This window comes from Sinohyriopsis cumingii, chromosome 3, assembly GCF_028554795.1.
Source record: "Sinohyriopsis cumingii isolate HCF-2022 chromosome 3, ASM2855479v2, whole genome shotgun sequence".
Taxonomy (NCBI): Eukaryota; Metazoa; Mollusca; class Bivalvia; order Unionida; family Unionidae; genus Sinohyriopsis; species Sinohyriopsis cumingii.
Genome location: NC_142963.1, coordinates 133,213,562 through 133,241,452, shown reverse-complemented (window position 1 = coordinate 133,241,452; position 27,891 = coordinate 133,213,562). Strand labels below are relative to the sequence as shown.

General features: G+C 34.6%; 1 protein-coding gene across 1 annotated transcript; it reads right to left on the bottom strand.

Annotated features, from left to right (window-relative positions):
- On the bottom strand, positions 1 to 27,807 carry LOC149803893 (uncharacterized). The gene is made up of 2 exons (XM_089953711.1): positions 27,656 to 27,807; positions 1 to 8,576 (listed from the first exon to the last, which is right to left on the bottom strand). The coding sequence occupies exon 2, from the start codon at positions 8,502 to 8,504 to the stop codon at positions 7,266 to 7,268; it is 1,239 nt and encodes a 412-aa protein (XP_089809837.1). The 5' UTR covers positions 8,505 to 8,576; positions 27,656 to 27,807; the 3' UTR covers positions 1 to 7,265.
- Between the last annotated feature and the right edge of the window lie 84 nt (positions 27,808 to 27,891).

Genomic DNA, 27,891 nt, shown 5'->3' with positions numbered 1-27,891 from the left:
TTTTGTAAAATTCAACAATTTATTTAACATGAATACAAAGTGAAAGTCTAAAAAGAACAGTATTGTTAATTAAATTCCAATTAGTCCTAAAAGTTCTATCACAAGGCCAAGCAAATTGTTCCAGTTGTCTGTAGTCTTGAACATAATAATGTGCCAATTGCCTGCAGTGTGGTGATGTGCTAAAGTATTCTGATCTATCACAATAATAAAATCTAAAATGTTCTTGTTTGAACTCACTATACTTTAAAATTAATGTTTTAGTCCAAGAATATTACTGAGCACTGTAATTCCAGCGAATAATAATGTAAATAAATAAATCCAACCAAACTAAAAATGAACACAACAATAAGATTGATATTACTTCAGATGTTAAAGCATGAATGGGTAAATTTTCCAGTAAACAACATTATATAAAAAGCTAAGACAAAATAATGAAGCATTGGTTTAGGTCAGTCTCCTTTATAAAACATTCAAAGTTGTCTACAAGTCAAGGAACTACCAAGAAAAAAGCTTAATGCCCAAGACTCAGATTCATGCAACTATGTTTACCATTATTAATGATCTGAATATTTAATCCACTCTCAATGAGGAATATTAGCTATGTATTATGTTGTTTATAAAATAAATGTTACTGGTCAGGTACACCAGGACCTTGATTTTGGACAAAGTCAGGTACAAAATACAGATGTACATAATGGATAATCATTAAGAAAAGCCAACAAATAATACAAATTAAATTTACATAACAGTTCCACAAATACTGATGTCTTGCACTGTACCCTAGCTTGAATTACTGTATCACACATTGTTTCTTTATCTTTATCACTGGTTGTCTTTCAAGATCTTATAAAAATAAATTCTGTTGTACCAACTGGCAGATTTCTGACTGGTCAACATTCCATTTCTTTTGAGATATAAGTACTGAGGTACACTTTCACACAAAAAATGGATAGATATTATAAGTGCATCTCTAGAGTAGTTATATGTAACAGTGTTCAATCTGATGTTTGCCTATACAAACTTTTATCTTACCAGAAAATTGGAATACAAGATGACATAATATATCATAGTATTAGATGAAAAATTGGAATTATTCTTCCAAAAACAGAAAGGATAGTGTCTATGCAATAATTAAACTTATGCTATAAGAATTCAATAAATCTTTGAATGATATATAAATTATTGTTGTTGTTGTGGGGTTTAACGCCATTTTTCAGCACATGATCAGCTATACATTGCGGCCAGTATTAATGGTGGAGGAAGAACCCGGGAAAACCTCGGAAAGAACCACCGACCCACGAGAAGCTACTGGCAAGCTTTCTCACATACCCACATTGGCTGAATCCGAGACTCAAACCGGCGCAGACAGAGGTGAGATGGCAGTGATCCGTAACGGACAGCGCTTTAGACCACTCGGCCACTCGGGGCCCCTATAAATTATTGATAACATTTCTGCTCCATATCATAATGTACATATGATGTAAATAATCCATGCTAACTTTCAGGACTATGCCTTACAAGGTGTGGGACTAGTTGCTCACATTGGAATTATTATTTATAAATAAAAATTAACTTTAAAAGGGACATAACTCTTAAAAGACTTATCACTTAAGACAAAACAATTGCACCTTTTCAGTTCAAGTCATGGAATGAATTATCATAGCTTTATAATGATCCATTTCGAAGAGAGTTCAGGAAATATTAGTAAATAAATAATCTAACACCAAAACCATAACATAAATGTTCTACAGTTGTGACCTTGACCCCAAGGTCAAAGGAGCAAGTGCACATATGAACTGTCAAAGTATCAAATTATGCTTTATCCCAACTATGAATAAAATCCATAATATTTATAAAATATTCAAGGAAAAAACTTTCATCCATAACCTTGATGCAGATCATCTATGAATGTGACCTTGACCCAAGGAAAAAGGAGCAAGTGTTCACATCATTGAATGAATTGTCTTAGCTCATCACTCCAGGTACCAAGAAAACTCATCAGAGGGTCAAAGAGTTTAGGAAATATAAACCAATTGAAAAAAGTAATAAAAATCTAACTAAACTGTTGATGTTGACATTGAAAAAGTAACTATGTCTCACTTCTCATGCAAGAGGGTGAACAAAAATTGCCTTAAAGATAGGTCAGGAATATATTTATCATCAAACATGGGCTTATCATGTAAGAAATACAGTACGTGCATCACACTTTAGAGGCAGATCACATAATGCAAAAAATATGGATTGGTGAAAAACATGCTTCCATCAAAAACAAACATTTTTCTGTCAACAATGCAAAGTTATACAAATATTGTACAGATTATAAATACCATCACTAGGTATTTACAGCATGTCAATAAATTTTAAAAGCATTATCAGAAAGTAAATATTTCTCTGCAAAAGTAATATATGTCTTCTATAACACAGTATAAAATATAAAACAATTTTTAACAAATAAGAGTCACCTGAAAGTGCTTCTCTAGCAACAAAAAAATGTTCAGGAATTCAAGATTCATTTCTACCTTTTAACTGCTGAGTGCTGAAACCATCTCTAATATTTTTCAGCAATAACAAGATTTTTAAATTGGCTCTAGTGGTGGACATACTGGATGTCAAATTGGTGCCATTTTTATCTAGGACCAAGTAGTCATCAATAGAATTCGTTTGGTGAAAACCCCATTTCAATATGACCATCCATTAATGGGGAGTAATAAGAACTTTTCTCAAGACAGCTGTCATACCGGCCATATTGGAATAAAATTTGGCACCATTTTAATCTAAGACTATCTAGTTAATGTATCATATAAAGTGGTGAAAACCTCTTGTCATAATTATCATCCATTCAGGGGGAAATAATGACTAAGATTTTTTTCATGGCAGCCATATTGGATATATGACAACCACCATTTTCGTTTAGAATCAACTAGGTATCATAAGAAAGCTATTGGCAAAACTGCATGTTAATATAACCATCCATTTGGCAAGAGCAAAAGTAAAAAAAATTCCCAGATGGATACCATGATGGCCATCTGAGTGTCAATTTGCTTCATTTTAATTTTGTTTCAAGTGAACACATTAAAATTTCGTCTGATCTTCAGAAGCCAACGTCAAAATGACTCTATGTATGAGGAGTAACAATAACAAGATTTTCAAGACGGCCACCATGGTGGCCATATCAGAAATCAGCTTAGCACCATTTTCATTCAGGACCAACAAACCATCATAAGATGATTTTCAAGATGGCTGCCACTGTGGTCATACTGGATATCAGATGCACACCATTTCCATTCAGGACTAACTAGTCATCATAAATCTTCTGGTGAAAGCACAACGTTGATATGACCAGCCATCAAGAACAAGAAACTGTAATAAGATTGTCCAGATTGCCATTGTGGAGGTCAGACTGGCACCAGTTTCATTTATGGACAACTATACAACGTAAGAAGTCTTTCAGTAAGCCCCATGCTGATATGATCAAAAGTGATAAAAAGATTTTCAAGAAGGTTATTGTAGTGGCTATATTGGATGTTTGTGCAGCACCATTTTCATTTACGACCAACAAAAAGGTATAACGATACCAATTGTACAACTCCCAGCAGGCAGAGCTTAAGGTGTGGGGAACATTGTATTCAGAAAGGGGTCATCCATTTAGTACATATGCAAAAAACTGGAAAGCTTGACCCTTTCCCCGCCCCCCACATACACATTCATACTTTTTTACACACACCCCACCTGAATATGTAAGCTTGACGCACCCCCACCCCCACCCAAAATTCTATAAAACGGTCTATATCTAATCCACACAAAAACAATCAAGGATTAATAATATTTACATCTAAATGGATGGCCCCAAACAATACTGGTGTATTATGCAAGAGATACTTTCTGTTTGGCTTTTAAAGATGTTAAGCCGCTTGGAAACGTGAGATTATGTTAATTCATATCTAGATCATATTTTGCATTTTTTATGATTTTTTTTAATGTGGTCCACATGTCTGAAATTGTGTCTTGTGACTAGATAACTCTTACCCTTGTCTAGTACGAGCAGAGTTATCTCTCTTAAATGCACTGGAATATCTAGTTCTGTCTTCATAAAATTGACATTCTAACATTGTTCTATATAACAGCGTGTGACACGCACGCTGAGGTAGGATAGAAAGTCAATTTATTTCACCAAACACAAGCATTGAGGTCTATGGAAAAACAACTGGTACCATGATACCATAAGTCTTTCAGTAAAACCCCATGTTGATTTGACCATCTATTCATCAGAAGTATCATAAGATTTTCAAGATGGCAGCAGTAAAAGCCATATTGGTGTGTGAGCAGCACCATTTTCACTCTGAGCCAACCAGACACCATAAGAAGTCCTCTAGTAAAAAAAAACCCACGTAAATATAACCTTGCATTCAAGTGGAATGCTGCTTAAAAAATTAAGATGGCTGCTGTGGTAGCCATACTGGTCATCAGATTAGTCCTATTTTCATACAGGATATCATAGGAAGTGTTTTAGTATTTAAAAAACATGTTGATATTACATCCAATGAGGAGTTGTCATAATATTTCAAAATGGCTGCTTTGGAGGTCCAAGCAACAACATTTTCATTTAGAACCAGCTAGAGGGTACAAAAAGTGTTTCAATGTAACTTAATATTAAGGAGAAGTAGTAATAAAAAGATTTTCAAGATGACCACCATGATGGTCATATTTCACTTCAGATTGGGTTCATTTTCATTTAGCACTAACCTGACACCATATAAAGTCCTTGGGTAAAAAAAACCATGTCACTATATGGCTTTCCACTCAAGACAAATAATGAGATTTTCAAGATGGCTGTTGTGGTAGACATATTGTAGTCATCACCACCATTTTCAATCATGACCAACTAGACATTACAAGAAGTTTTTTAGTGAAAACCCCATAATGATATTACCATCCAATCAGGAGGAGTAGCTATAACAAGATTTTCAAGATGTTGCTATGGCCATACTGAATGTCTGAGTGAAACCATTTACATTTAAGGGCAGGAATGGGGCCAATTACAACTGTAATCTTAACTGAATGTAATTGATTACATATTGATCTGTTATCGTAATTATAATCATTCATTTCAGAAGCTCTATAATCATAATCATCCTTCATTAGCAGCGCGATCACACAGTGTAATCATGACTACAAATGATTACAACCAAAAACATCTCTAATTTTATTCTTAATAATTGTAAGAATAATAAAAGTTTTTAAAATATCAGACCATGAAATCTGACTATTACAATATTGGCATGCAAATTTATATGTAAGTAATGGTCAATAAACATTTACATACAGTTTAAATTGTTTGTTTTTTAGTTATACAACACATGATATCAGCACAGAACAAAAAACAGTTTAAGAAAATAAAAAGCAGTCATAATCATAATTGTAATCATCCCCCTGTAATCATAATCATAATTATGGTTTCCAAATACACTGTAAAGTGTAATCAGAATCATCAGTGCCAAACAACCTATCATCCCAATCTAATCAAGCACATGGAATCGACCCATGCTTGTTTAGGGCTGACAAGACCATGTGATGAATGTATCAATAAAGTTTCATGGCAACCCTCCAAATAGTTTCTTCAGAGTAGCGATGACACGCTTGTTCTAATGGACGGATGGCAGACCAAAAAACCTCATAAGCTCTTCTGGACTATGACCAACAGAGTTAAAATAAGAGCTTACTCTATAATCCACCTAAATATTTACTGAATACATTTTGATTCATAATACAGCAACTTAAATATTTAAATGAATCATCATTGCTGATCCCAGCTTTTATATTACCTATTCTCTCCACCCCAACACCAATCAGACAAATTAAATCCTGGGGTTTGTTAATCAAAAACCCCGTATGTTTAATTCTTTTTTTTTTTAAAAAAAGAATTACAAAAAGTATCAAAATGCCACTGCAATTGCTAATTTTTACATCTACCTTTGACACCTCTTAGCTTTCTCACATACCCACATTGGCTGAATCCGAGACTCGAACCGACGCAGACAGAGGTGAGATGGCAGTGATCCGTAATGGTGAGCACTTTAGACTACAAGGCCACTCGGGGCCCCCGTGATGTGTCAGAATATACTGAATAGTGCTGTGCTGGTTACAAGCAGCATCCTATGCAATATTATGAAGCAGACAAAATGGGTAGTAACTTCATTCAAAATGGTACAGAGGAGTCAAAACTTTGCTTGGCAAGGAATATAACTCTGTCTAAAATAACATACACCACACTAAAACCATAAAAGGCATATGTGCATGCTTGAGACTATGAATACTAGGGACTATGAATATGCTGAATGGATTATGGCAGTTACAATCAACATATCATATGAATACAACTGTCAAGGGCCATAACTCTCTTCAAAAGTCATATCAAGGTCTATGAGACAATGCTCATACCAAATTGCATCACAATATGCTGAATGATTCTTAAGCTGTGAGGTTAAATGTGTAGAACCAAACTCTATCCAAAATAAAATCTATCCATATTGGGAAAATCTAGGGTCTGTAAGACGATATTCATACCACATTGCATTAGAATGTATTGAATGGTTCTTGAACTATGTATGCTGCCTACAAAATAAATAACATGGGAAGACAAGAAGCTAATTTTCAAGGGCCATAATTCCATCCAAAAAATGGGGCTAAGCCATAAAAGGCAAAACTAGCCATCATCAGCAATTCACCTACACGTACCAAACTGGCATCCCATTATGTGCAAGGTCACTGAGCTTTGGTGGTTACAAGAAGTATGAATGATGGACAGAAGTAATGAAGGACTGTCATAATAGATGTTCCTTATAAAGGTTCAACATCTCAGAGCTGGGAAAACACAAGGCCATGTTCCACAATAACAAAAAAATATATACCTGGAAATATGGTATGAGCTGAACTTGACCTAAGTGTTCTTAATATCTCTAACAAACTCTGAATTAAATCCAAGGAGTCCTTTAAAGGTTATTCAGGTCAAACGCAATTTGTGATGGACTTTTGATGAGACAGGATGAATAGACGTGATATCAAAATAGATTTGGCAGTGGAAAGTCTTTGAAACCACACTGTTGTTGCTTTATGTTACATACAATCAGTTGTGGAAGTAAATAAATAATACTATTACAGCAGTGAAAATTTGCTTATATCTACGTGTTTCAATCAATGTGCCTGCTCTGGACTGACTTTCCTGATGTAAGCGTTCTCACAGCTGTCATATGACCATGCCGGTACTACTATGAACAGTAAAGACGCACATGGTCTTGTAAGCTCTTTGCTGAGGATAACTTCTTCTCACACATACTGCATGAAAAAGGTTTACCCTCATGTATCTTCTCATGGCGTTTGCAGTTATCTTTACAGTTGAATTTCTTATCACAAATCTTGCAGGCAAATGGTTTTTCATCAGTATGTACCATCATTGTGTGCTTTGTAAGGGAAGATTTCTCGACAAAACTCTTGTTACAGATGTCACACGTGAACGGCTTTATACCTAAATGTATTGTCATGTGTCTTTCAAGCTGTCTCTTTTGTGTATACTTCTTCTTGCACAGTTCACATGCAAACTTTTGATCCTCATAGTGAGTTCTTCGATGAGCCCGTAAGTAACCCTGCTCTTTAAATCTAATACCACAAACCTCACATTTATAATTTTTTTCCCCCGTGTGATTTCTTATGTGTGTTTCTAGGCTGGATTTGACTGTGAATGTCTGTGAACACTGGTCACATTTAAAAGGTTTGTATCCTGTATGTGTCCTCAGATGTAGATTCTTTGCACCAACTTGTGTAAATCTTTTGTCACAAAAATTACATTTGTATGGTTTTTCTCCAGTATGTCGTCTAACATGGGTCACAAGCCCACTTGATTTCTTAAATCTTTCTCCACATATATCACATCTAAAAGGTCTTTCATCTGAATGTGTTTTAATGTGCCTATCAAGCAGATATCCATGTAAAAAACATTTCCCACATCTTTCACACTTATAATTTTTTTCATCTGTGTGCTGTCTGGTGTGTTGTTGAAGCTCGTAACGTTTTCGGAATTGTTTCTGACATGTATCACATGTATAGGGTAGGTCACCAGTGTGTATTCGCATGTGTACATTACATGAACCTTTTCGTTTGAATCGTGCATCACAGAAATCACACTTATAAGGCTGGTCCCTAGTATGAACTGCCAGATGAGACACAAGGTTTGATTTACTTCTATGATTTTTCTTACAAAATTCACAAGTATATAACGTGTTAACACATTTTTTACTCTTTTTCTTGTCATCTGGTAAGCTATTACATGTGCTCAACTCCTCTATGATTATGTTTGATTGATTTACTGTGCAATCCTGACAGATATCATTTTCCTTTGAGTTCTTGACAATGGTATCTCCCTCCATCTTTCCATCCAGGCCTGAGGAAAAGACCATACCAACCTGGTGATCATCGTTCTTTGAATTTAAGCTTCTTGCATCTTTATCCATTTTCAGAAATTGTTTTCAAACAATGATCAAAGCAGCTACCTTCCTGGGACAGCAGAAAAGCTCTGACAAGCACTGCAATGTGTATACATATATATTAATACATGTAAATACTGTAAAATACAATAATTATATAACTTAAACACAGAGCAATGGAAATGTGTCCAGCAATCGCTTATTCATTGAAAATATTGACAGAATGAATTTAAAAAATGTCTAATCATTAAATTTTGACAGTAAAGGCTAGGAATTTCCTAAGTTATCAAGCAGAATGAACAGGGCTTTCCCAGGGCCTATATGATTAAACAGATGCTTAACATCCTTAACTTAACCAACATGCCTTAATTTTTTTTTTGTCATCATCCCTTAACAAAAGCACCATGATAGGCAGATTTTTATGTCTACACACTGTTTCATAGTTGTGTGTTGGCAATAGCAGGGTAAGGATAACTTTGGATATTACTGGCCAATGGATCTCAAAAACTCTGACCTTTGGTCAAGTTTTGAAGTCTTAAACTATAATAGCCTTAATATGCAGAAACCATTATTTTCTTAATGGACCTATCATAACCATCACATCTGACCTTCGTTTCTTTATTGCAGCAGACTGGACCCTGCTCTGTTAGCACTGCTTTTCTTTATTACTGTACCTTTAATTTACCATAAAGATGTTGGCATAGTTACTGTCCTTGGTGTAGTGCTAAATAAAAAAGTGGGAGAATGCAATAAATAAGTGAGGGAACACGTTACTCAAATGCATGGGGGAGGGGACAATGGCAACCGCAAGTAAGGGAACATGCAAAAAAAAAAAGGGAACATCATTCTCACCCATTCCCACAACACTACACCCCTGGTTACTACGGAGCAATTTGAACTCTGTTTCTAATGCTTCTAGAAACCAAAAATTAATGAATACCAATGACTGTATTTGAAAACAAACAACCAATCAGGTTCTAAGCTTGCAAAACTTTTGATCTCTAAATATTATTTAAATTCTTTTTAAAAATATTTAGGTCATACTAGGTCTCAACAAACATGTAGCTAGCAGAGAATGTGCCTATTTAACTCACATTGCCCTTTTAAATCACCTTGGATTCAATGTGAGACCACTAACATAATCACACTAGGACAGACTGAATGTGTTTTACACAAATATTTCTGACACACTTCAAAACAAAACAAACAATTAACTACATCTGAAACAAAATTAAGGCCACCTGCTGCTTACAGGTCTTTTGCTCTTGTAAATGATTTTTTTTCTTCATTTTTCTAGAAAGATAAACAAGTCGTACCTGGAGCAACAGGAGGAGGTGAGAAGAGAAAATGGTGGACAAGGGGGGGGGGGTGAAATAAGGTAGCAAAGAAAAAAAACATAGATCTGTTGGAATGACTAACAAACAGTAATATAAACTATATGTGACTTATCGTGATATTTTTATATGTGCCATAAAATGTGAATATTTTTATTTGATATGAACAACATGGAGGAGTGAAAATAATGCAAAGGCTCTATTTCAGTAACCAATCATTGTATATAGTTAATTATTATATTATTTTAAGCAAAACAGCTAACATAGACTGTAAAGGCTGAGCTTTTTATCTGTGCCAACTTAGTTGCCAATTCACTGCCAGTTATTTTTGTTTGTGCCAGTTTATATCCATTCATGGGGTACCTTTCAATGAGGTTGTCTCACTTTTCCAATTTCTGCCTTCATGGGGTACCCTTCAATGAGGTCTATTTTCACTTTTGGATTTTCCATATATTTCTGGCTATATTTATCTCTGACTATTTTTGGGCTCTTTACCTCTATGGTCTATTTTTACCATAAAGGGGTGGGGTAATGGTGTTTCCCTATTATGATCACACAAACATACCCACCCACCCACACCGGTGTATTCCTAGATACAAAACAAAAATACTAGAAATTCAGAAGGTTGTCCATAACTTTTGTTCAGGCCATGATTCTATGGTCAACAGGATACACAATGATTTCTGATATTATTTACATACCCACCCCTTGGCGAACCCAAGGTGGTGCAAAAGCACACCACCACCAGTTACGACTAGTGATGGATATATACAAATTCTCAGCTATCAGTAAGTTTTCTGGTTGACTTTCAAACACTTTGCCTGTGACCCCCACTAAATAACTTCAGTTTTAAACCCACGAGCAATATGCTGATTCCAGGGCTCAAACCCAAGAAGTATACTAATAATGGTTTAGAAATCCAATGTCATTACCACTACACTACCGCAAATTCAAAAGATATCTGTTAAAACATTATATAAATACCTACCTTTTTAAATCAAAAACATTTCAGATAATTTATCATTATCCTGTGCCACAGAATATTCAGTTGAAATAAAATAAATAGTGTTATTAAAAATAAAAAAATAATATATCTAAATTCATACTACATACATTACTGAGTGGGGAGAAATCTGTATGTGTACATTGATAATGGCCAAAGTCATAAATCAATGCAATGAAAGACCACAGGTAGCCAAGCAAAAATAGGTCTGCTTTCACAACATTCAAAAATGTTTCTAAACAGATTGTGGGTGGTTTTCATGGAGAATATATCTGTATAAACAGTGTTATTTACAAAAATAATAATATATCTAAATTCATACTCTATCTGTAGTCCACAGGTGGCGTTAGTTGAGCAATATGTCTGCTATCAACATAATAGAGAGTGTTCCTAATTAGCTGGCAAAATAGGTCTCCACAGAGTGTAAGATAATCAATTTTACTTATAAATTCCAGCCAGTTAGCATACTGAACCACATGATCTCAATTGGGAATCACTGTGTTATTAATAGAGCAGTCACGTGACCAGGGCAATGCCTAAACTGTTGAATCAAATTGAGAACCTGGATATTTACTGTATTTGGAAAAAATATGATATGTTACTGGATATACAGTAAAACTTTGTATATCTGCTGACTTAGTGATCTGTAATTAAATCATCGTTGTAATAATAATAATGAGTGATTCTGGGCTTACTATGGAATCTCCTGCAGCAAAATTAGCTCAACAACAACAAGATGCAATCAAGAGGTATCTTCCAGTTCATGATTCTGTAAAACGGCAGCTGCAACAATGCCAGAATGTTCATGTGGAATTTACAGAGGGTACAGAACAGTTATTTAAACCAGTCACAAAAGTCACTAAAGATCTTCTTTCCATCATTGGAACAAACAGCTAAATCAACTGAACAATCAGCTAAATCAACCAAAAATATAGCAAAAAGAACTGAACAAACCAAAAAGATTCTCAAAGAGCTCCCGGCTGGGATAGCTACTGCTCAATCACAATTACGGCAAGAAATACAGCAAGCAATAAAGGGTATAGAACAAGCCCGTGCTGAGATTGGTGATGTAAGGATAAGAGATCTTGTTGAACCAGAACTAGAACCAGGACCTTCTAAATAACCACCTGCCAATTTACAGAAGGTCATAAAATACTTCAAGAAAACCTAATATCGGTTGCTGCAGCACAATATCAAATAAGCACTAAACTATTCAATCCAGAGACTGCCAATGTCACAAAAAAACTGACTTGTTTCATGTTTCGAAAGCACCATGGTACAACTCAGATTAGTGGTGAATATAAGCCTTTGTGTGAAGAATTTGAGAAACAAATCAAAGAAGCTAGAGAATCCCCAAAAGATTACAATTTGGACCACCTCATGAAGAGGAAGAAGAACCACCTGAAGGAGCAGCTGGAAGTAGCCACTCACAATTCACAGGAAACAATGTGGTAATATGATCGCTGAATCGCCGGTGATTCAGGATAAACTTTGTTCCAATAATGTCAATGATTGGTGGAAGACAGGCCAGCAACAATTCTGACGAAATCATCAAAGAAGCAGCTGTTATTTGTCAGCATTTATTTACGTGAAGAACAATGGCGGCTCTTTTTCATGGACAATGGCAGCAAGTCAACACTGTCATGGTTGACGATTTCCATAGACAGTGTGCAAAGTAGCGTTGCTGGGTTATTTACATCACAGCAAGGACTTTCAGCGCCACAACATATATTTATAGCATTTCGGGATAACGTCAGAGTTGGCTCGCAGGTGCAAGACCCAATGGTGTTTGACCCACTTGGAGATTCTGAAGTCTCTTTGAGGATAAATGGTCATCAAGAACCATCTGAAGAAGTGTTACTGAATTTTGAGAATAATCAAACTGCACGTGTATATCATTGGTTGATGTCATTCTTGGGTCATGATCAGAATGTTGGTTCTGGTTTGCAGATATCTCACGAGATTTTACGTCATTGTATCCAATCTATTATTTCTCGCTAATTACAGAGCAATTGCTATTATACTGTCAGGCAAAACAATGTTGCTTGAAGATGTTGGTGGACAAATGAGAGTCACTGATGCAACAATAGAAAATATGTAATGTTAAATAGATCATTCATGATGTTATAATGTTATATCATCACGTCAATGTTAGTCTGACACATGGTCAGATTAAAAAACTTCAAACCGCATCGAAGAAGAATTCTGAGTCAAAAATAACTAATAATAAATAATCAATGGTGTTGCAGGGCCCAAATAAATTTTCATTGATTGCACGTCAACTCAAACGCTACAATGACGCCAAGAATTCAAGAACTGGTGTGAGACCTGATCTTTCTGAGAATGTGATCAGTGACATAACAAAAAAACTTGGTGCCATTAGAACAGCTGCCAGTACGGCACTGAAAAAAGCAACAGGACATGGCATAAACACCTTTAAGAAAAGGGGCATGGTCTAAGATTACCAGGAACTCGGTAAGGTCAAGGTCTGAGACTGCCATGGGCATTTCGCTAAAACGCCCCATGTCCAATTTTGATTTAATTGATGCTGCTAGGCGATTAAACAAAAAACTTAGTGGCTGAGTCGGTGACATACCAATCTGGTATTCAACATTAACAACACAGAAAATAACGGATCCACCAATAAATGGTCCAGAAATGCTTGCAGCATTTAACATCATGTCATGGTCATCAGTGCCGCCTCGTAACAGGTTAATATTTTATAATGGTAGATATTTATGGAAGATCTGCTAAAGGCAATCCCCAGGGTGACACTGATTTATCCAAATATGCAACATGAGATAAACTGATCTTTTGCATCTCACCGATGTTGACACAAATGAGGTTGTTGTTTTTCAGGATTAGCAAGGACGGTTAAAGACAAGCAATATCCCACTGACAGATATTCTGTGAGTTCCAGGCATGACAAAATATAATTTAGTGGTGTTTACTAAAACCGGTAAAATTAAAGAATTGAAGGATTCAATTCTAACAATCATGGGAGAGATTGCTGGACGTATTAAAAGAATTGGAGACATAATGTATGGTGATCTAAACATGAGCAGAAATACAATTATCAATGTGAGAGAACCAACATCAGAAGAGGTGCAACAAAATAATATGTGGACAACAATGACACCACAATCAGAATTGAGATCAGTAAATGCGTTGCTAAAACCGGTGATGCATTGACTGGCAATCTCAACATGAGTGAAAATAGCATTGCTAATCTGAGGGAACCAGAATCAAGCGATGATGCTGCAACGAAGAAATACGTGGACAACAGCAACATACCAATGATGACCTTGTTAATGACAATCAATGATGGAATAACAACGTTCAAATCTGAATTTACTAATCATGTAACCACATTTACAAATTTTCACAGAAACATAAACAGAACCCTAGATAATTTCTTCGAAATCCAACCCTCATCAAGATTAAGCTCTCTGAAATTCACACACAACTTCTTAATCTAGTCACCATTAAAACAATTGAAATTATTAACAACAAGCTTACCAACATCAATTCAAGAATCAATTTGATAAACAATGAACTCGAAAAAATCAAAAAGACTGCCATTGTGCCAATGGTGTAATTCACACGACTCCGCTCATCAACATGATGTACAAAGTAACAGCTGGATCAGCAACATGGACACAGATGAATAGCACTATTGTATACACCACTAAGGTCACCGGGGTGTACAGGTTCTCCAGCCTCGACGGACAGCACTTCATTGATGTCTGTGATAAATTCAATAACATCATCCTCGGCCACTGCAGATTCACTAAATTCCTTAAGAACATTATAGCATTGTTGGTCATCCACGGAAGGCACTACTAAATAAAGTTTGTTCCATTTGAGCAACTTCATTATCAGGTTGAGCAACAACTGAGTTTTACCCGACCCAGATGGACCAACTATAACAGCTCAAATGGACTTTGGCAACACTGGATGATGCTTGACTGGTGCATGCTCACATGTTGCTGAAAAGTCAATCACATTCATATTGTACAGATATAAGATTATTTATAATCATGAGTTTATATGGTGTTAGATCAAGACAGTCACTGGTACAAAATTTCTGAGAGCATCCACACTGAAAAATAATAAGCCAGCACTAACAGATAAATGTCTAAAATGCAGCACACAAAAATATAAATTTGTGAATATTCCTGTTGCTAAAAAAGGTGGTGATATCACTAAGGTACTCGGGAAATACCTGGAATGCCATGGGCTAAGTATCCTGGTGAGAAGCATCTTCCAGGATATAATTATTGTAGTCATGGAACTCGCCTAGATATTAGGATAATTTCAGGTAAATGCAACTGATCAAGCATGCCATGTTCATGATGTTCCATATAAAAATCCATATCTACAATGACATATTGCAGATATCAAGTTGATTCATGCACAAAATTCGATAAAAAATAAAAAATAAACAAGAATCACTCGCGAATTGGTTGATAAGATCATTGATGAAAGGTAAAAGTGTTGGGAGCTGGCAATTAAACACCAACAATTACATAATGGAGTCAATTTAGTAAGTCCAAGAGGATAATGGAGAAATACAGCAGCAATTAAAAAACTCACCGATGCAGCAGATGTCACACGAGCTGTAGCCGCAGATTGGTTATCACGACAGGCCATATGGCAAATTTATCTTCCATGTCCCAAAATGATTCAACATGGACGGTTTGATGTCAGCCCACCGAAAGAAGTTCATCAGGCAGATATCTTGTTCTTACCACATGATGTACATAAACGGCACACATACAAATATACACTGACTGTTGTAGATGTTGCAAGTAGATACTAAGAGGCTGAACTGTTATCATCTAAAACAGCAACTGAAGTCACAGCAGCGTTTTAACAAATTTATCAACATGGACCATTGCGCTGACCACAAATGCTACAGGTTGATCCTGGCAAAGAATTTCTCCGTGCAGTAACAACACTGATGCAACAACAGCATGTCAAGAACAGACGTGAACACACCACGATACATCATGACCAGGCAATTATTGAATGATTTAATCAAACACTTGCACAGCGACTCTTTGGACCTCAATATACCCAAGAATTACTGCATATTCAGGACAGATTTTGTGAACTGGTTGCAAGACTACCTCATATTGTGGCCTCATTAAACGAGGTCATGAGTAGAATTAACATGAAAGCTGTCGATGCAATTGTGAACGAACACATAACATGATGAAAATCACCAGATCAGCTACAACAACCAGTGTTGGGTAGTAAAGCAATAGTGAGGTATTTATATGAACCTCATAAACTTGAGGGTGGTAGAGCAAAAGCAACTGATCCTGTGTGGAGTGTAACGATACATAAAATTTCCAGCTTGACAAGATCTACTACGCAGCCACCAATCAATAAATTAGATTAAACAGCTCCTCAACATGGATTTGAAGGTGAACAGTTACAGGTAATTCCTGAAAACACCCAGTTACCACCAGATTGGATACGGCATCTCAAACGCTAGCAGGGTTCCACACACACGCCAACAAAAAAACGCTAACAAGAGTCACTCGCGATGAGAAACAAAGCTCATCTACATCTGTTACATTCAAGACATGTTAGTGTGGCATTTTCACGTGTGGCTGAGACTACTATCAATTCTGTCCATGGTAAATTGTCATACATCATTAGGAAAATATTGCCACAACATTACTGTGTCACAGCAGGCAAAGTAATTATTATTTTGTCATTGTTTCAGCCTCATAACACATTCCATATACAGATAAAACTGGCGTAAACAAATTTTTTTCATCTCACGCATAACCAGCTAATTTTTTTCTTTACTGTATTGATAATTCCCGGTGACGCTGTTGGCAATTCCAACACGTAGACAACCATGTATAACCGAGATATTTCTGTTACTCTGGACTCAACCAGATAAACTAAATTTTACCATTCTATGCAATCATCGACAATCTAGATATTGGTATCTGATATTGTTAATCCCAAGCAGTGAGAGGAATGGATTGTTATTGCATATCCCAGAGTCCAGCATGATGGGTTTAACAACAATGCCAGTTGTAAACCTCTACTGGAACCTCGATGAGATCATTAAGAGCAAGGTTTTTTGTCTGCGGACACCTCTGGTTGGTTGAAAACACAACGGAACTAGCTGATCAGGACATTTTTCCTTGTGAAGCTCAAATAATTTACACTGAAATGAATCAAGGACGTTTTTCCTGGATACAACTATTAGATCATTAGATCACTATAAATTCCAGAAATCTAACATTAGAGTCTCTGAAATTATGGTACGCAGTACTTCACACTGAATTTTGTCAGGTTGTAATCTGATTAATGATTTCAGTTGTTGTAGTTGTTCATCCTGCGATCAATGGTTGTACAAAACTTCTTCATAGTGACTAACATAGTTGATCAACCAATCGTGTGTTGATTCACCTGTAAATTGCAGAGGCTGTCCATGATCGCCACACATGATAATTGCAGTAGATTTTGTTGATAACCAATCAAGAAACATTTCTAAAACATCTTTGGATGCTGTAAATATCTCATCCCAGATAATTATTCTTGGGATATATTTCAAACCCATTCATTCAGGGGTCCATGCATCACCTCGCCAACTAAAGAAACTGATATGTACATGTGCTGACACCATGTTGTCTCATATCTCTGGCAAGCCAGTGAGTTGGTGTCAACACAATTATATCTGAGTTTTTAAATAATTCTATCGCACGTGTTGTTTTACCAGAACCATCTGCAGCATTCAGACAGATTGCTATGTCTTGTGACTGGATATTTTACATACGGTGATGATGATGGTTTTGATAAATTGACATTACAGTAATAAACATTAGGTGCTTTAATATCAACTACTCGAGATAATTGCGTATTTGTTCGCGTTTTATTCACCACAAACCCCAACCAGCATCGCTTGCATTATCGATAAATGGTTTCACAAGATCCATCGTACAATGACTAATATAAAAAGAATGTGGCAACTCTGACATCATTAGGAAATCATTGATAATAGGTTTGTTGACGATTATGCCAACATAGATGATCTCAAATGAGTAAATGAGAATTGCACTCGTAGCAGATAACTACTGTACCTTCATTTTTTTCCATCTTGCATGACTGCATTTATCCATGACACCAGTACACCTCACGCTGCTATGTCCTTGACAACAAAATCTAATTCGGCTGGATCCATTATCAATCCTGTACTACAACGAGCATTATCAGATGATGAACCCTGAGTGAACTTAACCATTTTTCTGCAGATATCTTTATCATCGTGTGGTAACCAGACAGATTTTTGTGATTTGCATGAAATTATCGCAGAGGTTACAGTCAATTACGTTAAAATATTAGTGTCCAACATGTATCGTATAGCACTACTGCAGCCCAACCAAGCTGATTTTTTGCACAACAGTCACTGAGATTGACACTGGTATCAGGTTTATTAAAATGATGACCGAACCAGATTGGTATAACTGGATAAATACTCGCTGAAAACTTGAATGATTGAATCTCCGCAAATCCATTTAGATGGACATTTGGTAGTATCATTTTGTGTGTTGGATGACCAATTAGTGTAAAATAACGACTCTCGCCAAGTCCCAGAAGAGGCACAGGATAAGCTCTATGATATCATATCGGATGGATTAAATTTTGTGTTCCAGAGACCACCATAGCCAAACTCAACACACGATTGTGATACATCATCGAGAAATTCTTTTGGAGCCGGACGCCAATTATTTTTTTGTTGGAGTGATTCCTTCCGATAAAGACAGCATAAGAAACTGATCAAATGTTGATTCATCTGACTCAGAGTCATCTCCGTGAAATAACCAGACCAATACAGGGTTGCGCTTACTTATGTTGTAGGTTTCCCCAAAAATATTGCTGTTGTAAAATCGTTTTTATTCTCTCCCTTGGAAATTTTGTTACAGCTTCTGTCCATGCATGTGAATTATGATCATATAAAAAATTATTGGAGTGTTCTATATTTGTTCGAGTTACATATAACTTCATTTGTTATTGTTTTTATAATTATCAGAAACATTAATTTTTCTAACTCAGCTATGTAATCTATGCAAGCTCCAGTCATATTGATATATTTTTCCCAATTACTTCTTTTTTATTCCTGATTCTGTTAATTTTTTACAGCATTTTGAGTTTACAAAATGCTCAGTGATACATTCTGCCACACAATTTAGCGAGCCTGTTTCATAGGAGCAAGAGTAGCTATGGCTGGTTCATTCAAACGATAAAGCGCAAAAACAACTGCAAAAACTGGATATGCATTATTGAAGTATGGTTTTTTAATTCCGGTGAAAATACATGCTTTAGAATTTTAATATACTATGACTACATTGTTATGTCTCTGTGATTCCTTAACAGGGTCGAGTTTATCACGAATAATCCAAGTAGAACCATCTCAGGTAATATGTTTGACAATAAATTTTATTCTAAACATATACTTGCTATTGTCATCAAGATTATCACTAATAGTTGCCACTCATTTGTCACCCATTTTGGAATCGATAAATTTTCTATCACCATCAATCTTGAATATTGAAAAAACTATGCAACTGTAACTCAAATGATATTTCTGTCACCTGGTAATCTGTCAAAATCTGATTTGGTGATGTGCTCTGGCTCAATTGCAGATAATCTTGTAAACTCATCTCATGTTACTCCTAGTGATCTAATGTATTTTTTAAAGAGATTTGAATCTGTTTTTGATTTTGGTAATGTGATTTTGTTACCTGTGAGATCTTGATATTTTTGCTTTAGTAATCTAACTTCATCCCATCAAACCCATGCTATACAATTACTTTTCTTTAATATACATTATACATTGTCTAATTGAATTTTCATCTAATTAGATATTCGCTAATAATGTTAAATCAGACATATAATAGTTGTGTTAATTATAGCTGCTTTAATTTATATTTATTTTAATTTTATTGTTAGTTTGTCAGCTTTAAAAATTTATTTTTATTGTAAATGTTATTATAATATAATATTGTTTACGTGATTTGGAAAAAAATTCAGCAAATAGTTTGACCTTGACTGATTCAATTGTAAACACATAAAGCTGACCTAGTTCCCGACCTTAATTCAAAATTAGTAACAGTCATGTGAACAAATTATTTTTTTATTTATTTTTATTGTGGGAATAATAAGGATGAGATTGAGACTTTATTGAATATGTGATCCAAGGCTTGTAAATAGTTTTATTGAAGTAAACAACTTTTTTTATTTTATTCTTAGAGTAAAATGATTGGTTTTGATCAGGGCCATGTTTTGAGTATGTGATGTAAACATGATCATGTGACCCTCATACAGGTACTCGTTATACGCCTCAAAAATTACTGTATAACCATCGTTCTAGACAAATAATCTGAGTCTGGGCTTTAAACACTAAATGTCAAGTTGTTTTGTTCTGTTGTAGCCAATTTTTGAGTTATATGTTAATTTTTCTTCAAATTATTTGGATTCCAAAAGATTAATTCATTTCTCTGGAAATATTTTTGAGTGCTCATACAGAAATCTTGAACAAAGACATTTCTTACAAATTTTATTTGGATTTCCAAAACCATAAGTTCTTTTTTCTTCTTATTTTTACAGTATGTTTCCAAGGAAATAATTTGTTATATTTTTCAAAGCTTCTTGTTTTCACTCTTTCTTGTGTTACTGTTTATTCGAGCCTAAACACGTAACATAAGAGTTGTATGTGGCTGATGATGGGGTCAGCTATCCAATGTGGGGAAAAAAAGTCACAATGATTACTGTGCACTTCATTTACAGAGAATACTAGCCATAAAACCATGTCTAAATTGTGGAGTTGGTGTTAAGGGACACAGTTATGTGTAGCTTGTGGCGGAAGAAAGTATTGTGCATTAAAATGACACTTTGAGATAATAAATGCATCTAATGATGTAAAAATAAAAAAATGCAGAGGATTACATTGAAAGATATATCACAAAAGAAATCGATCTAGCAAATAACGACTGATCTGACCAAGTAAGTAAAGACTCAGTTGACCAAGTGGTACCCTGTGAATTGGTTACTGAAATGGTGCCCTGGAAATTTTTAAACGTCATTTTCACACACCCCATGTTGTTCATACCAAATACACATTTTATGGCACATATAAAAACAGGTTGATGTGTCACATATAGTTTATGTTGCTGTTCATTAGTCATTCCAATGGTTCCATGTATTTTTTTGCTGATTTTTTTTCACACACCCCATCTGTCTGCCATTTTCTCCACTCACCCCCTCCTGCTGCTCCTGGGGGTTCCTCACAGGAATACAGACATAAGATATGTTTAGTTACCAAAATTTAAAATAACAAGCAAAAGCAAAAGAACTGAATTTGAATGAACTGCAACCTAAAAGGTATTTAAATGAAAACAAACTCAATAATTAGATTTGAGGATGAATAATGATAAATTATAACTAGTTTTGAAATTATTATAAAATTAATGTTATATTATAACTATCCTGCCTACATAATCATTTAAATATGTTCTTAAAACTCTAGGTCTTAAACTATAAGCTACGGTATATAACAAAAAGAAAGTGAAACAAACATTGTAAGTAAATACAATAAACAATTTATTTCTCTCTAAGTTACAAAGTGAAAATTTAAAAGACAGTTATAGTATTGTGAACGAAATCCCAAATAATCCTAAATGTCTTATCACAAATCCAAAAGTACAGAAGTTCCAAATGAATTCCAATAGTCTTGAATACGCTAATGTAACACCCTGATGTAATCGAGAATGTCTCTGAAAGAGTTAAAAATAATTCCAAATTAAGGTGTTAATTCCAAGTGAATGAACACTTAGAAATTCCAATGAATATTTAAATAAAAAATTCCTCTTGAATTATACTGGAACACAACTATATAATCTGATCATAAATGGATTCAAGAGACTGATCTTAAAACAGGAATTAATAATTTGTTTAAAAAGGTCCCAATATATATAAAAAATTCACTTGACCTAAGACACAACAGAAAATTCTAGAATTCTAATGGAAAATTCCACTAATTCATATACAAGGTTGGGTACTTAACTCAAACTGCAGTAAAAATCTTTTACTACTTACAATCATGACAAAAGTCAGGTAGGCAAAAATATATCCATATATATATATATATATATATATATATATATATATATATATATATATATATATATATATATATATATATATATAAGCAATGTAAAGATCTTTTCTTTATAAACTTTTGAAAATTGACAGTTCTAAAAAAAATCTAATTTCCAATTTTGACTATTATATAAAAAAATCCCAATTCCATGGACCAATATTTTTCTGAAATCTAAAAAGGACTGGTAAGATAATACAAGTCATGAAAATAATAAGGGATAGAGTATTGGGTACATGTATGTCCCAGATGGCTGCAGGCAAATGTGACTAACTATAGCTTTCATTATTTTCCCAATTAAAAATGAATCACTATTCATGTTTTTTCAGTTTATATCTAACAAAGTTTCCTGAAATTATGTGGATCCATGTATTTTTTATACACATTTGTATATAAATAAAAATTTTTAGCTGTATTCCCCCATTTCAATGGAAATATAATGCCAGGCATGATTTAAAAAGCATTTCAAACTTAATTTTATAATTACTGGAAACATCAACAATGGAAAATATCTTGGGTCAAATCAAAAGTAGAAGCTGGTACACTGCACTTCATTATTCATGTCCTTGCAATGATTGGTTAAGCTGATTTGTGATTTAGTTCTACAAAGTAAGATGTCTATCCAGCAGAAATCTCCACATGTGCAGCAGTCCATGTAGGCAAGAAAAAGATTAACAAAAGAAATTCTTATGAAACCAACGATACGTGCCTGCACAATTCACCCCAAGCCACCCAAAACCTACCCAAATCCACTACAAACATGATGCAAATTAAACTAATTATACTCAAAACCACAGGGAAACAGTATTATTTTCTAGAAACAGATGACAGAATAGGCTGCAATTATTTTTCTGCATTTATTGTTTAGATTGGAAGTAAACAGTGAAACAAGGGAGACAAATGTTACTACATTCATCACCAGTCAGAACTGAACTCTATTCTGGCCATAATCAACTCCAGTAAAGAAAAATACACTACAGTAGCATGTAATGGAATAAAAAAATATATAAAACTAACAGACCAACAATTAAATGAATTATTCCTAACAGAGGATGAAAGCAATAATATATACACCACACTGTACATGTTCTTGTCCTTATTAGCAATTGGTTTTCGCTATGGGCTATAGCAATGTAATGTATTTCTTCATTGCATTTTTTTTAAATTCTCCTTTTTAGAATCATCAGAAGTAAATAATTGCCTATCAGTGCCATAACTGTCAAATGAGATTAACACAACATAATAAAACAACGAACAACTGAAAATACCAAATAATTTCTTTATAATCGATTTCAGATTTCTATCAAATATGGCATGTCTCACCACTAATTAAAACATGAAATAAAGTGTATCAACAGTAAACTAATGAAGTTCAACTCAATTGTATTTTGCATAATTTTAAAGCAAATTATTAATAAAATCAACATAATACAAGTAATGTTTGCAACCTGTATTGTAGGTAACTAAAAATTCATAAAATTGTAAAAAAATTATAAACAATGAAAAGTTTTTTAAACATAAAACCAGTTCAAAAACTGGAACAATGGAAATGCGTAGCCATGTCTCGACATTATAAGTGTATTTCTAGTTCAATTTGTACATCCTAGGTCAATGATCGCTATTATCACCATTTCATCTGCGATGTTCATTCCGCCTTTGCATGCTTTCTTTGCCCAGGTTTTCATCCCGCATCTATTTTTGGTCAGATGCATTGGAATTTTCCATTGGATGAATGTATGTATTTCGAAGTATTGGAATTTAGTTGCTTTTGTAAAAAATTTGTAAAAATTATTGTCTATTCTGCTGATGTTTATGTGTGTCAAAGGGTTTCATCAATTACATATGAAAAGGAAGGGCCAACTAATTTATAATTTATAATTGCCAGAGCCATATAGTGCGGGACGCAAATCTATGAACTGAGCTTCAGTTACACTATATAACCTGTTGATTAATTTAGGTATCTTGTGTTGTTTCCAATCAGCAACCTGCTTAAGTTTATTATTTATAGATTCTGAGTTGTTATTGGTCTGAAGATTCATGATATTTTTGTTTTTTAGTGATTTATACACAAACATTTTAATTTTTTAACATATGAACTTTTTGAACTACTGTGAGAAATTGGGATATTGTTTTAAATACATTGCCAGATCGTCTTCTCGTTTCGCAAACTCAGCGTCATCTTCACTGAATATTAGGTCACTGTCTTCATTGAAGAACATACGAAGTACTGATTTTGTGACAAGATTGTCACATCCATGTTTATGCAAAGAGTGCCAAATTTTGTCTATAATATGCTAAGTACAATATAAATATTCTGCATTACAAAACTTGGATCTCAGAGCAAAAAGAATTTGCAATATGTGTTTTCATCTGACTCTCAATGAAGACATAACGGACCTAATAGGGTATTGCTCAGTTTTCCTGTTTACAATGCTTCTACTTTTGTATGACGCTGCATTTACAAAAACCTTACGCAAGTTAAATGCTCGGTCTATTCCAATCATGATTTATCCTGTCCTGAACAATTTGTTATCAAGTCTAAACTTTGTTCTGTAGTATATAGTTCAATGAATGGGCTTTTTCTTTTTGTTAGAATCACTTCCTGGACATAGTCATTTGTGTGAAGTTCACCTAAAATTTGCCTTGAAGATTTTGGCACAGTAAAGCTATCTTCCTTATTTATCTATCCGAAGCCTTTGTCTTCGATTCAAGCAAAAATGTCTGGTTGACAGTAGTACCCACATGTGTCAGAACATTCATGTTTGCCTTTATGGTTATTACCAGTTATGTCTATTACAACATAAACATTATTTTTAGGCCCTGGAGGTGTATCAGTTGGGAAATTGTTGGTGTTAGTGAGAATTGACAAAATGTCTTTGTTGCTTAAAAATCTGTCAGTTTGCTTCAGTTTCTTCATGCAACATTCGCTGTTTTCACAATTAAAAACTTCATTTTTGTGATGCTCTGTACCATTCTCGTTCTCCATAAGACCATTATGGCTATTCTATGTACTTATGCTCATATTCTTTAACATCATAATCTAATACACCATCATCTCCATCAGCTTTGTATTTATTCCATGTTCTATAACGTCAGTGACTGCAGCAAAGTGGTTGACATTGTAAAACACATTTGGTTCCGGCATTTTTTCTATTGAATACCACATTACGGTCAATGGCGAAGTGTTCTCGATTTTGTTGAGGTTCATCCAGGCACCATCTTAATCACCATTAACATTTGGGTATATGCTTCTTACTGGGTGCATGATGACATCACTAAGGGCTAGTAAATGCCAAGGATTGGAAAAAGCTCCACTGATAACAGCATCAAAACATACTTTATCGTAGTCACTGGATACCAAGTATAATTCATTGCTAATTAGGTGATTCATATATGTACTCATGTTTTTCACTAACTGTATACATGTTAGATATCTCAGTTGAGTTGCAAGGGCTTCACTGCCAAAAAGTAGTATAGAAATACCATTATACAGGCAATTCCCATCACCTGTGGTTGTTACGGGATTATCATATACGTCGTCGATGTAGTTGGCCATGATATATACGGCAATGGAATCAACACTTGGGAAGTCTGTATGTTGCTTCACAGGAATAGATAGCCAGGGCTTAAAAAGCTGTTCTCTATCAAAAGCAGCGGTCAATTTTTCTAGGCTTTTTGATCTTGCAGTCTATAAATGATATAATATTCTACAAGTAAAATTACAAATATAATTCTATGATATGGTTCACTCATTCATGATTTTAAGGTGATATAGGGCTTGAAAAAATTAGAATTGTCTCATGAATACAAAAGGAAAAAGATTATAAACACAAGTGTTAGACAATTAAGAAAGATTATATCAGATCATGAAAATGAAAGTGCTGTCAGTCACTGTAGTAACAATATCACTTGTGAAAGTAGTGATTGTGTCTAAGAGAATCAATTTTAAAAAATCTGGACTTTGTCTCTTTTTTTTATCCTACAAAATCTTTATACCCATCAATCTGAAGAATTAGACAATATTTTTTTAAGTTGATCAAATTCAATACAAGAATGTGCATAATTCATAATCTGATCTCTATCGCAGAAGCAACTCTTTCAGTTATTTCTGTAATAGGTTTAAATAGCTGCTCTGTACCTTCTGCAAATTCAACTTGAGATGTTTGTTGTTCTTGTAGTTTTTGTTTAACAGAATCATGAACAGAAGAAATTTCTTTATTGTTTCTAATCGCTCTCGAGCTAATCTAGCTGTATAAGATTCTATGCTGGTGCCATTATTTTGTCAGTGATGATTTAATTACCCGCATGGATTTATAACAATAAATTTACATGACCTCAGAACACAATATCGTATAGGTCTTGATAAAATCTTCGGTTAAAAGATAGATCTAATTATAGCAACAGAGAGGGTGCGACCTCAATAAAACGTTAGGTGGGTAAACAAAAATGCGCATACTTTTTAAAAAACACTAACAACAAAAACAAAATAAACTAACCCAATTAGAGAAACTCTCTGCAAGTTAGAGGCTTCGGTTTGATGTTATTACGCTTATATTTTTCATTTTCGTAGGAAGCTTTATTTTTTCAAAAATGACGTACTAGCAACAGTTCTGTTCACCTTTTCTGCTGCTAGTTTGCTGTGTATGCATTGTTTGCCTTAAACGATAGAAATTACAAAATATCACCATTCTCATTCATTGTAGAACAACCTATTTTTATCTACTCACTAATTTGATCTGTACCGCCATCTGTAACTTCCGTGGACTGCCACTTTGTTACAACATGTACTCAAATAGTTTGGTTCATACTAAAAAAGTATGTGTTTTGAAGAAAAAAAATTGCCTTACATTTATATCTATGTATTTATAGATCTTCCCATCTGCCTCACACAAACGAATCACACGTTCAGAAGACTGCTTTGTCATTAGCATTAAAATTTAAGCAATGACAACACTATTCTTAAATGGAGTGACATAAGTATAAAGAAAATAATGAATCAGCACTTAGTTTCACTTCAATTTAAAAATAAAGATTCAGTACCTGTACATGATTTCAAAATTTTATTTTTATTTAACATGTCAAGAAGAAATATAATATATTGATATAGCCCTTAACAACAACAAAATGTTAATAAGACAATAACAAATACATGTAAACATATTTATAATATCATGCATATGTTATTGTTGTCATCCTCGTTGACATGTATGGTACACTGATGGTCCATTGTTTACTTGACAATGAGGCCGTTTATATTTGGAACGTACTGACTGGGTCCGCCTTTGACTTGATAACCAGCAATGGGGATGAATCCAGTAGCATTTGCCTCCCTTTTGTCATTTCCATTCGATGTAAATACTAAGTGCGGCATAATGTGTCGTCTGTTTCAACCGGACAGTACCCTTTCCAATGTTTTCTTGTGGTTTCGGGTATGTTTCATTTGATTTTTATAATGTTTGTGGTGGATTTGGGCAGGTTTTGGGTGAATCGTGCAGCCCAACGATACGTGATGTTTAAAAAAAACGTTGCCAAACCAGGATCCAATAACGTAAACCTACCTTTGTCCACTTTAAAGTCGGCAAGCTGAAGCAACAGATTGTGAACAAATTGCAAGCATTCCGACTATGGTGATTAAAGCTGTTGGAAATATACTCACAGGTCCCAATTGGAATTTTCCTCGGTCAGCTCTTCAAATAACCAGAAAAGTAGTTGGAATAAGCATGAATTTGATTTGCGTGCACCAGTCATATAACGACAGCAAAGGCCGCAAAGAATAAGAATGTGACTTTTGTCTCCTTCAGTTCCCAAATTTTTTCGGGTCAGACTATTTACCGGAACAAGCCGAAACAAACGAAAATACCGGAACAAAAAAATAGATAATACCAAAACAAA

Excerpts from the sequence above, each read along its gene's own strand:
- LOC149803893 (XM_089953711.1), bottom strand. The coding sequence starts at position 8,504 with ATGGATAAAGATGCAAGAAGCTTAAATTCAAAGAACGATGATCACCAG.